Source organism: Zalophus californianus, chromosome 4 (genome assembly GCF_009762305.2).
Source record: "Zalophus californianus isolate mZalCal1 chromosome 4, mZalCal1.pri.v2, whole genome shotgun sequence".
Lineage (NCBI taxonomy): Eukaryota > Metazoa > Chordata > Mammalia > Carnivora > Otariidae > Zalophus > Zalophus californianus.
This window is the reverse complement of record NC_045598.1, coordinates 30,962,998-30,975,763: the sequence shown is the minus strand read 5'-3', so window position 1 is coordinate 30,975,763 and position 12,766 is coordinate 30,962,998. Positions and strand designations below refer to the sequence as shown.

At 41.9% G+C, this 12,766-nt stretch overlaps 1 protein-coding gene across 1 annotated transcript; it reads left to right on the top strand.

The window, feature by feature from the left end:
- Positions 1–11,121: 11,121 nt before the first annotated feature.
- LOC113933690 (cytochrome c oxidase subunit 6B1) lies at positions 11,122–11,616 on the top strand. The gene has a single exon (XM_027614098.1). The coding sequence runs from the start codon at positions 11,198–11,200 to the stop codon at positions 11,456–11,458; it is 261 nt and encodes an 86-aa protein (XP_027469899.1). The 5' UTR covers positions 11,122–11,197; the 3' UTR covers positions 11,459–11,616.
- The last annotated feature ends 1,150 nt before the right edge of the window (positions 11,617–12,766 follow it).

Below are 12,766 nucleotides of genomic sequence, written 5' to 3'. Positions count from 1 at the left end.
CCTACCATAGACCATACTACAATAACATTTGCCACAGTTTCGAGACGGTGATTCCTCTAGATAGGGAGACATCCTGGGTTTCATTCCTGGCTTGGGCACTTTACTAGGGGTTAAATTGGCCAGGTTATCTGACTTGGCTGAACCTGGGCCTCTTTTTAATTTTATGATTTCCACTATGTTTAAAAAAAATGACTACATGACACAATATGGTACAAAAAATGTATATTTTAAATATTTACATTGAACAAAAACAGTGTCTCTTTCTCACACACATACAACGCAAAAACTTTATTCAAACATACAACACAAAAACTTTAGCTTTATTCAAAATTTATGCTTGAATAATATAAATGGTTATATTTGAGTGCTTCATGTATGTGAAGCCTATGGCAAATATCCTCCCTTGCCCTCATTGTAAGTAGCTCTACATTTAGCCCTAAATCTCTTTCTGAATTTAGAGACAGGAAATACCGAGACATGCATCCCAGAGGAAGGGGAAAGAGAGAAGGAAACAGGAAAGAGAAGAAAGGAAGAAAATGGGGATGATTTGTGGGGTTGAAATGAGAAACAAAAGCAATAACCTATATGAAACCACATTGTAAAGTGATTCTTCGTAAAGAGTGCACACATGAGTAAGTCACAACCCCGGCCCCCAAGGAACTTTTCATCTTTTTTTTTTTTTTAAGATTTTATTTATTTATTTGAGAGAGAGAGCACAAGAGGGGGGAGGGTCAGAGGGAGAAGCAGACTCCCCGCTAAGCAGGGAGCCTGATGTGGGACTTGATCCCGGGGACTCCAGGATCATGACCCGAGCCGAAGGCAGTCGCTTAACCAGCTGAGCCACCCAGGTGCCCAGAACTTTTCATCTTTTAAGGAGTCTAACTAAGCACATGTACTTCTAACTCCAGTGGGAGGCAGTTTAAGAGCAGTATCTATCACTTTTATTTATTCATTTATTTATACACTGAAAAAAAAATACTGAGCTCTTCCTCTGTGCTAGGCACCATGCTACTTTGCACAAGGCACAAGGAAGAGTATGTGAGTGGCCAAGTCAGACTCACTGCCCTCATGGAGCTTACAATCTATTGTGGAAACAGGTGTTGCCATCTGGGGCAGTCATCAGAAGTGCTGACTATTGGCTTCTAGCTTTTTCCTCCTCACTGATCTTGCCCAGTTTCTTATCCATGGTGGGCTCTCATCAGACACATGTCCAATGAGTACCTGGAATTCAGAATAGTCGTTTCCTGGGCTGTGATGGGTGGGGAGAACATTGAAGAGCAAACATGAGTAAACAGTAGTGGGGGTGGACTCAGTGACTAGCTGAGGTGAGAGGATCCAATAGGAGAATAGGAGATGAGGATGAAGAGAAAGAGGTTGAGCCACCCATGCCAGACAGGAGCGGTAACACCGTAATGTGAAAGCAAGGAGGAGCTGGTCAGATTACATTTTAGAAATACAACTCTTAACTGCAGGGTAGAGCATGGGCTTCGGCGGGGGGGCAGGAGGGGTGGGGGGGCAAAGAGGCAGGGGATCTGTTAGAAGACAGGTACAAAGGTAGCAAGGGTCTGAATCGAGGCTGTGACATGGGGATGCAGCAGAGATGCCATTGTTATAAAGGACATCATAAGGAGGAAGATGACAAGGAGAAAGACAAATGGCAGGGGGATGATCTGAATATGAACCTCCAGGTTAGATCTAGTTCCCTAGGCAGGTATCACAGCCTAATTAAATAATTATCTGTACACTTGTCTTTTAATGTTTCTTTCCCTGTAAGTAACTTGAGGTTAGAGTCTTTGCCTCTCTGGCATAAAATTGATATTCAATAGATATTTATGGGAAAATGTGACTAACTGAAAAGGGTGAGAGGGGCCAAGGTGGCTCTGAGACTTGGAGCATGGGTGAATAGAAGGCGGCAAGAAGACTGGATCAGGGCTTGGGGGGTTTGAGGCCTCAGCCCTTCAAAATCATCCAGCCTGGGAAGAGAAAGGAGTGCAGGTGAATCATTTTGCAAGCAGAATTGCCAACAGAGAGTTGATTGATTCTCACAAAATTCCCTTCTTCATGTGTTTTGGCCACTTTCGTATTTTGCCTGGATTTCAGCACATTCTAAACCTGCAGAATTGCTTTGTCTCTGAGGTTGCCACCCAAGATTTCTTCCTTATCTCTCTGAGTTTCAGACACAGAAGTCTGGCAGTTCATCTGGAGCATTTCCCAGCCTGGCTCAGATCTGTCTGCATTTGGGCAGATCCTGTATACCCTGCCAGAAGGAATTGATAACAGACAACAATCTCTGTGAGCCCATATTTCTTCCTCTCCTAGAATAGGGTCCCCAACGCTCCAGCCTGAGTTAGGGTCTCAGGTCCAAAAATTACAAATCAACAAAAGAAATATTGGCAATATAATATAGTGGTTAAGATCTGGCTTTGATGTCACTCGGACCCGAACTTGAATCCCACTCTGCCACTTACTGTGTGATCTGGGTCTAGTCAGTTAACCTCAAAGAAGGATATTAATACCCATCTTGAATGGTTGATATGAAGATTAGGAGAGAATTTATAAAACATTTGGCTCACAGTAAATACGAATGAGAAGTAACAATTATTATTCAATGCATAGAGTCTATCGTCTGTGTTCCTGGTGAAGGCCACCAGAAAGCAAAATAAGGTCTGGATGGTTCTACCAGAGCCTCTGCTGTTACTGCCCCATCACCAGAAAGTTTCCCCACAGTGTCTGCCTCTTACATTGCTACCTTTTGATTCAAAGTCTGGGCCTGTGCCCTTGGCTGCAAGTAAGACTAGATAAATCAATTAGGAATATGAATGCTGGAGCGCCTGGGTGGCTCAGTCGGTTAAGGGGCTGCCTTCGGCTCAGGTCATGATCTTCCCTCTACCTCTCCCCCCCTGCTTGTGATCTGTCTCGCGTGTGCATGCTCTTTCTCAAATAAATAAGTAAAATACTTTTTTAAAGAAAGGAATATGAATGTTTCTGGCTGTAGATAACAGGACACATGAATTTGGTGACTTTTTTCTTAAATGTATTTTTCCCAAGAAGAATGGAGGTAGGCAGTTTTACTGGCTCAGTAAAATCAGCTGATACCTCTGTGATTCAGTTAGACTTATCCTTAGAGTTGCAAGTTGGCTGTCAGCCCAAGCCATCACATCATGTTTAAGGAAAGAGGAAAAGGGAAGAGGAAGGTACAGCATCTGAAATTGGAAAGCTAGTTTTCTGAGGAACTCCACAAAGCATACCCTGCTTTCTGTCTCATAGCCAGAACCAACAGTCTACAAACATTTCAGCTTCCTGGTCCCTCAGAGGGACACTTCCAAGGTGCACATTTCACAGTGTTTCTGAGGGTCCCCAGAAGGACCAAGCTGCCCACAGCAGTAACCCACTCATTAATGAGTCCTTTACTGGCTTTTCTCCCTATCCCAAGTCATTTATCTCATGGAACCCAAACTAAAGAGAATGGGATTAGCTGGCTCTGCAACCCTAAGAAAGTGATAGCATTGTTGGCTTTGATGCTGTAAGGGGCACTCTCTGTCTGGGATGTTACCCAAATATATAAAGGGGTTGCAGATGCTGAGTGTCCAATAGGAATGATAGATGTCCACTATAATAAATCCCAGGACTGGCCCAATGTCAACATATACCCTTCTTTCTATACTTACACTTAAAAAAATGAAACAAAACTCCTCAGTAAAACAACACCTTTTATAACCTAAATTGTCATCGCCGTACTCACCCCCCAACCCCCCCAAAAAAGAACTGACAGAACTCTCATCAGTTACTTCATCCAGCTCCAAGTCCAAGATATCCAAATAATATGTGTCTTCTGCTAGTTCCATAATGATGCTTCCTCAGTGTTCCTCAGCCTATGGACTGATCTTTAAAGTCAACCACCACAACATAGTACATCCTATGTATGTTGGGAGGGGGGAAGGAGAAGAAAATTAGGTACAATATGTAACTATTGAACTGACATGGCAAGAAACCTTTCTACAGCAATCACAAGGTCTTAGTTGATAGTTTTGACTTCATGACTTTACATATCCATTACCCATTCCATATTCTCTGTCTTCAACCAGGACTTCGGTTCATCAGCGTCACAGCGATTGGAAAAGAAAGAGGGCATGAAGGAAGCATGCTGCGGTCTTCAAGGATCTGTTCAAGAAGTGGCATATATCACTTCCACTACATTGCGTGAACTAGAATATAATCACATAGCCTGTAGTTGGGGGTATGAGGTTTTTCTTCCTTTTTTTTTTTTTTTTTTAAGTTAAGCCCATCGTGGGGTTTGAACTCAGGACCCTGAGATCAAGATCTGAGCTGAGATCAAGAGTCAAGTGCTTAACCAACTGAGCCATCCAGGTGCCCCAGGGCTATGAGTTTTCTATAGGTGACTCAGACCTTCTCTCCTAAGGGATTGGAGGTCTTGCCTGTCCTGCCTGTAAAATATTCCCATAACATTCTGCACTAAACATGGTAGGAGCAGGAGGACCGCCAAGGATCCCCTGAATTACATCCCTAATCCTCCCTTCCTATAGTATAGTGACAGTTCTCCTTTGCCTTGATAATAGGCACATTCACCCGAGCCAACCATCATAATCCAAGACATGCATGTAAAGTTTAACAATAGGCTCTCCAAGCCCAGATTTGTAGCATTTGCCAATTTCTGTAGTATAAATACTCCCACCGTGGCCAGTTTTTAACTAACAATATGTCACTGAATGTAGAGTTGAGAAAAAGGCACTGTGGTATATGGAATAATGACTCTCCAAAGATGACCACATCCTAATCTCTGGGACCTGTGAATATACTATCTTACATGGCAAAGGGACTTGGCATATGTGATGAAATTAAGGATATTGAGATGGGGAGATTATCCAGGTAGGCCCAATGCAATCAACATGGAACCTTATCAGGAAAGGAAGTCAGCATTAGAAAGAGATGTTACAAGAAAGCAGAAATTTTAGTGATACGACCAAGGAATATAGGCAGCCTCCAGAAGCTGGAAAGGTAGGCAACCGATTTTCCTCAGAGCTTCTGGTAGGAACACACGTGTGCTAACACCTTGATTTTAGCCCCAGAAGATGCACTTCTGATTTCTGATCTTCCGAACTCTAACAAATTTGTGTGCAGCCACTAAACTTGTGGTAATTTTTTATAGCAACAGTAGGAAACTGACATAAGCACCCAGTCAACTCCTGCAAACCTGTATGAGCTGCCTCTAGAACACCAGGTTAACTTTTTTCTTTTTTATCTCTTACCTAGTGACAAGGCAAGCCCAAATTGGCAAATGGCAGCCTTAGTGTGCAGTCCAGTGGAGGTATTCTCATGTCCTCTGGTGGGAGCGTGCCTCCCTTCGGTAATAGAACTTGTGAAGAGCCATCCTCAGAATCACAGAGACATGAAGATCAACATTTAAGAGTCAGTTAGGACAGAATTGCCACTCCATATTTACCCTCTCTTCCTGCGTTCCATCTATTTTGTTCTACGTGAAAGGCTACTGCACATTTGCTTACCGGTGCACAACTTACAGACTTCAGTCTCATAAGGTGTTGTCCTTTACTTATGGCCATGGATTGGATACCTTTTGTGCCCATTGGTGCACCTTTCTACTCCAGCCATTGCTGTGGCTACCAGGTGTTTGCAGGTTTGACCTGACAGCCCATGGTTTCCACTGCTTTCTCCAAGTATCTTGCTTTCTGCCCCAGGGCTTATTCCATGGAATTCACCTCGCGGGTTGTCTGTGGGAACTTGCACTGTGATTTTGATACATGTGTCAACCTAAAAGTGCCAACTTGAGAGTTCAAAGGAGTTAACCAGCAATTGGGAAACCCTTGACCAATGAAGGACGGGAGCCAGTGAATAAATATTCCCTCTTCTTTCCCTGGTTGGACAATTATGAGGCACATTCTACAGTGCTGCAGAGTATCTCCAGCAGAATTGAGACCCACATGCCCAAAGCAGTGACCTTCTAGATCAGTCGTCCTTGGATTGGCTTCCCTGGTTTGCCTGTTTTACCCTGACTCCTGTTCCTTGGGATCACTCCTGAAAATAAACTGTTTGCAAGCCCTTGTCTCAGACTCTGCTTTTGGGGGAAATGAAGTCTAAAAGATTTGGTAGTAGAAGTGACCCAAGAGGGACACCTGGGTGGCTCAGTTGTTAAGCGTCTGCCTTCAGCTCGGGTCATGATCCCAGGGTCCTGGGATCGAGCCCCAAATCGGGCTCCTTGCTCAGCGGGAAGCCTGCTTCTCCCTCTACCACTCCCCTGCTTGTGTTCCAGCTCTCACTGTGTCTCTCTCTGTCAAATAAATAAATAAAATCTTAAAAAAAAAAAAAGAAGTGACCCAAGAAAGCAGATTCTCAGCATAGGATTCTAGAACTGGATCAGACCTCAATGAGCACCCCATTCCTGGTGATTCATGCAGTAGTGATAACCCTTGACAATGCAGCAGCCTCATAATTACTAAAATTCTCACCAGTGGCATACCATAATAAGGTGTATAAGAAAGGTGAAGCATTGACTTAAGAGACAGAGGTAACATTTGAATGGCTTGTGGCAACAGTATTATAAGGATTATGGTGTCAGCTGGCTTTAGTTAATTGCTTTTGAAGTCTGTGGAAAAAAGTTAACAGGTTAGCTAGCAACATAAATATCTATAACTATATATCCATATATTTCATATATCTATATATTTCAACCCTGGCTTGAGTGTTACGCTGAACTGAACTTACTCACTTCTTCATCAGTCATTTCTTTCTGTCCCTTTCCCTAACTTCTCTGCTGCATGTGACAGTTCCTAAAAGTTCATTCTTAGGTTCTCTATTCCTTATTCTTTCCACTGATGAATTACCCTTGTCTCATGTCTTTAGTTATTATTTAGTTTCATTTCAGTGTCTCTCTGGTGTGTCTGCCATCCTTTTATTTAGCTTTAGATTCTTGAACATCTTGCTTCAAATGTGCTAAATGACATTGGACAGTGTGTCAGTAAATCGCCACAAGATGGCAGCCTTGCTAATTTTGGCTTCAAGTTGGAGGGAGTAGGAGTGACTTCTAAAAAACTTTAATCTTATTTATTTAACATTTGTTGAAAGCCTGCTCAATACCTGGTCTTTTAATATATTAGTATTGGGTTTTAAAAAAATTCATGAAAGTTAAGTATAATCCCCTTTGCAGATGAGAAAAGAGTTGTTAACTTGCCCAAAGTCGGGACCTAGATTTGAAACCAGTTTTCTGACTCCACCCCCCTTCTCTTTCCATTACGTAAGTGAATCTCAAGCTGCAACAGTATTATTTAGGGGTTTTTGTTTTCGTTTTAATTACAAGTTACTGAAAACCAACTTGAGCCAGTTTAACAACAACACAATAAAGCTTTTGGGAATGCTTCATGGAAGCCTAAAAGGAAACAATGTCTTGGCTTTAAAAGAGAGAATAGAGCTAGGAATTGGAAAGCCTTCAAGAGTTAGGGGAGGAAGGACAGAAAAATGGGGGAGGAGAAGAGAAAGGGAAAGCTGGGGTGGCCTAAGAGATTAAACTCTGCCCCGTTCCTCATTCAACTAGATTCAAAAATGGACTCAAAATCCATTTTTAATGCATTTTACATATTGGGGCCCCCATGTCAGGTTCTGTTTGAAAAATAAGGATTATAGGGGCGCCTGGGTGGCTCAGTCATTAAGTGTCTGCCTTCAGCTCAGGTCATGGTCCCAGGGTCCTGGGATCGAGCCCCACATCGGGCTCCCTCCTCGGAAGGGAGTCTGCTTCTCCCTCTCCCACTCCCCCTGCTTGTCTTCCCTCTCTCACTGTGTCTCTCTCTGTCAAATAAATAAAATCTTTATAAAAAGAAAGAAAAAGAAGGTTTGGATATATTAGTACTTTTAAACCATTGGTGTAATGTATGAAGCCATTCCCATATTACTGGACATTTAGGGCTGTTGAGGTTTTCCTCATTTTTCACTCTAGTAAGTAAAATTGTGATGCATATTCTTTCATATTGTACTAGACAGTGCATGAAGCCATCTAGCACTTCTTTTTCTCCTGGCCCTTACAACTTCCCTTAAGGGAGGAAAGGGGTGAGGAGTGTAGCCTTAGGCAATTCTAGCTTGTGCCCAAAGGCCAGTGCTACTTGGGCCTTCCCTGATGGTCAGCCAGTCCAGAAATACTTAGCGCGCATCTAACTACATGCCAGGTACAACTGAGCACTGTGGACACAGTGGTGAATAAAATAGGTACAGCCTGTCATCATGGAGCCTAGTAGGGAAGACGGACATGAAACAGTCCACTAAATAATTACAAGAATCAGAAGCAAAGTGCTGTGTCAGAGAAGTTCAGAAGGTTAAGGAAATACACAACACAGTGAGATGACCTAATCTCGCAGGGAGAGGGGGGATTAGGGCAGGCTGCCCTGAGGAAATGTTATTTAATCTGAGACTTGTGAGATCGAGCCCCATGTCCAGCTCCACACTGAGGGTGGAGCCTGCTTAAGATTCTCTCTCCTTCTGCCCTTCCCTGCTCGCACATGTGCACTTTCTCTCAAAAAAAAAAAAAAAGGAAAATGGAAGGTACACAACAGAGCCAATATGAAATCCTACATGCATATGTTGATTAGAGTTTAGTCCAACTGCCTGAGACTCATTCTTGTTCACTGTGGTTTTTGGCTCCAGTGTCTGGGCTCTTGATTCCACCCTCTGAATCATCCTTTCTTTCTCATAAGAAAATTCAGTTAGCAACTGGGTAGCCTCAAGGCCCTTCCAGCCCTCTGCCATGCAGTTCCAAAGCCAATGCCGATGTTTTAGGCTTTTGTTATGGCAACATCCATACCAAACTGTTTCATTATTGCTACATAGTGAATCACCCCCCAAATTTAGAAGCTGTATAAATTTGAGGCCTCTCAGAAGCAGATGCCAAGGATGGAATCAGAAGTCCAAGGAGGCGATGCCTGTGACAGATAAAGATGAGAGGAAGTAGGAGTAGACAGGGAGAATCTTCAGACCATGATGTGGGACCTACACCTGTAACAGAAAGATTGGGTAGAAAATGCTTCAAAGTTGCATTTTCTGAAGTGGGCAGGGAAGCTCTGAAGAAGACTTGGCCAGGCTAATTTCCCATTACAGCCCCACATGAGGGAGAAATAGCCCAGCTTCAGTATGCCCACGGGGCTTAGTCATCAGCAGGGACTAATCCAGGGAGAATGTGCCTTGGCATGAATGCCGTGGCGAATCCCAACAGTATGACAGTTGGCAGATGTCAGCTACCTAAGCTCTTCACAGCAGTTCTTTTCTAAAAGGTATATCTAAGAGCTCATGCACACAATCCGTCCCTTGCACTGCTCAGGATCCAATCTTCCACACATCTTTGGAAAGCTGCTCCTCCTTCCAGGCCTCTCTTATTGAAGGAAAACTTAGAAGAGGGAGGTTAATGGTATGAACGATAGCTCCCATTGCTGCAGATGGTTGAATTGTCTTTTTTTTTTAAATTAATTTAGAAACTCTTATTGTATATTACAGGTATTAATCCCTTTTCAATTCCATATATTGCAAACATTTTTTCCAATTCATCCTTTTTTTTTAAAGATTTTATTTATTTATTTGAGAGAGAGAATGAGAGAGAGAGCATGAGAGGGGAGAGGGTCAGAGGGAGAAGCAGACTCCCCGCTGAGCAGGGAGCCCGATGCGGGACTCTATCCCGGGACTCCAGGATCATGACCTGAGCCGAAGGCAGTCGCTTAACCAACTGAGCCACCCAGGCGCCCTCCAATTCATCCTTTGACTTTGTTATCTTTTCCCTTATTAAAAAAAAAATGGATTTTTCTGAGGTCAAATAAACCTAACTTTTCCTTGATCTTCTGAGCTTTTCTCTTTTTTAAAAGGTCTTTCTAAATCTTAAATTATATGTTTAGACTCCAAAATATTTTCTTAAAATTTTTTTTTAACCTTTAAACTTTAATGCACCCAGAATTTATTTCTGAATGTAGTGAGTTTGGGAGTCCAATCTTTCTTTCTGGTGGTTGGCTAATTATGCCAGTGTCATTTATTAAATTTACTAAATAAACCACACATTCCTCACTGAATTAAAATACCATTTTGTCATTCCTAAAATCTTCACGTACACATGTCTGAACTCAGTCTATTTTTATGCTAACATTTACTTTTTCATAATCAGTATTTTATTACTTTTTTGATGATCAGAACACAGACACTATGAACAATTTGTACATAATTCTAAGTATTGAAAATCTCTCAAAGTTACATGGCTGTAATAATTTTTTTATGGCTGTAATAACTTTCTGAACAACTTTGCAATGTTCTAGCTTAAAAATTGCAATCGATTTGTTCATAAAAAGGGAATATTAAATACCAGTATCTTAAAATACTGATGAACTATTAGGTGTAAAACTCCACAAATTTATAGTTAAAATCAAGCATAATGCCTATACCATAAAATCTTCAGTACTTCATATTCCAGTAACAAAGAATGAAAAAACTAGATCATACCATGCAAAAGATGTCACAGATGGCATACAATTATGACAGGGATCCAAGACTAAGAAACATTAGTTTTGTCTTGTTTTAAGGTTTGATTTAATATATTTTTATTTAGAAAACTTTACCCAATATTAGAGTATATATTTTCATCAAGCATTTCCATGGAGCTTTTGTAAATATTGTCCATACTCTGAACCATGCTCTACCTTTGTTGAAAACAAGTCTCAAATACCAAAGAATCAGTATTTTACTTACCACATTGTTTGTCTACCTCATAATTGGAGGACAATAATAGCAACACCTTAAAATATTCTGTATGTTTGGAAATATTAAAACATACTGCTAAACTGATCAAATAAGACAGCATATAGGAAATCAGAAAATACTTAGAACTGACTTAAAAAATACAATATATTGGATGCCTGGGTGACTCAGTTGGTTATATGTCTGCCTTCGGCTCAGGTAATGATCCCAGGGTCCTGGGATCGAGTCCTGCATCGGACTCCCTGTTCAGTGGGGAGTCTGCTTCTCCCTCTGCCCCTCCCGCATGCTTGTGATCTCTTTCTCTCTCACACACACTCTCTCAAATCAATCAATAAATAAAATCTTTTTAAAAAATACGACATATTGGCTTCCGGTCCGGCTCTGGCGTTTCGGCTGAGGGTCACATTGAGCTGCGAGGTGCTGCTGTGGTGTGTTTAGAATCAGCACCATGGCAGAAGACATCAAGACCAAAATCAAGAACTACCAGACCGCCCCTTTTGACAGCCGCTTCCCCAACCAGAACCAGACCAGGAACTGCTGGCAGAACTACCTGGACTTCCACCGCTGTGAGAAGGCAATGACTGCTAAAGGGGGTGATGTCTCCGTGTGCGAATGGTACCGTCGTGTGTACAAGTCCCTCTGCCCCATATCCTGGGTATCAGCCTGGGATGACCGGCGGGCAGAAGGCACATTTCCTGGGAAGATCTGAACTGGCTTCACCCACCTCTCCTCTGTCCTCCCTCCTTCTCCCAGGGAGGTGAAGGGGGACCTGGGTGCATGGTGATCCCCACCCTGGGATTCTGAATCATGGCTTAACTAATAATAAATACTCGTTGGAAAAGTGTAAAAAAAAAAAAAAAAAAAAAACGACATATTAGGGGTCTGGGTGGCTCAGTTGTTAAGCATCTGCCTTCGGCTCAGGTCATGGTCCCAGGGTCCTGGGATCGAGCCCTGCATCGGGCTTCCTGCTCATGGGAAGCCTGCTTCTCCCTCTCCCACTCCCCCTGCTTGTGTTTCCTCTCTCGCTGTGTCTCTCTCTGTCAAATAAATAAATAAAATCTTTAAAAAAATACGATATATTAAAACTTGTGGAATGTGTTTAATGCATAGCCTTGAGTGTTCATATTAGAAGATAAACCAATTACTTAAAAAGCTGAGTGTTGGGGTTCTTGGCTGGCTCAGTTCGTAGAACACACAACTGACTCTTGATCTTGGGGTGGTGTGTAGAGATTGGTTAAAAATAAAATCTTTAAAAAATTTTTTAAATAAATAAAAAGCTAAGTGTTAAATTCAAGAAGTTAGAGAACAACAGAACTGATCCAAACAAATAGAAGTAATGAGATATAAAAATAAGAGGAGAAACTAAATAAATAGAAAACAAATACATGTGATTTAAAAAAGATTGGCAGGACACCTGGGTGGCTCAGTCGTTAAGTGTCTGCCTTCAGCTCAGGTCATGATCCCAGGTTCCTGGGATCGAGTCCCACATCGGGCTCCTTGCTCAGCTGGGAGTCTGCTTCTCCCTCTTCCCCTCCCCCAGCTTGTACTTGTGCTTGTTCTCTCTCTCTCTCTCAAAAATAAATAAATAAAATCTTTAAAAAATAAAAAAATAAAAAAAGATTGGCATAGGCAAAAGCTGATTCTTTGAGAAAAGTCATAAAAGAGACAAAACTCTAGTGAAATGATGAAGAAAAGGCACAAAAAATTTTGAAGTAAGAAAGAGGACATACTACAGATACAACAGACTGATGGAGTAACATATTTAAAAACTATTTACCAAAACAAAACAAAACAACAACAACAAAAAACTATTTACCACAGCTCACCCTCTAGCCAACATACCTCACATCCATCGAATATGCAAAATACATTCAACCTCCTGCCAGGACATTCTCATCACATTATGGTGTCAGCTCAATGTACGGGACCTCATCCTCTAAATGAGGTCGAGTTGTAGATGAGACTCTTCAGATGTGGTTCCTCTTGATCTGGAGTTATGTGAAATGAATAAATCAAG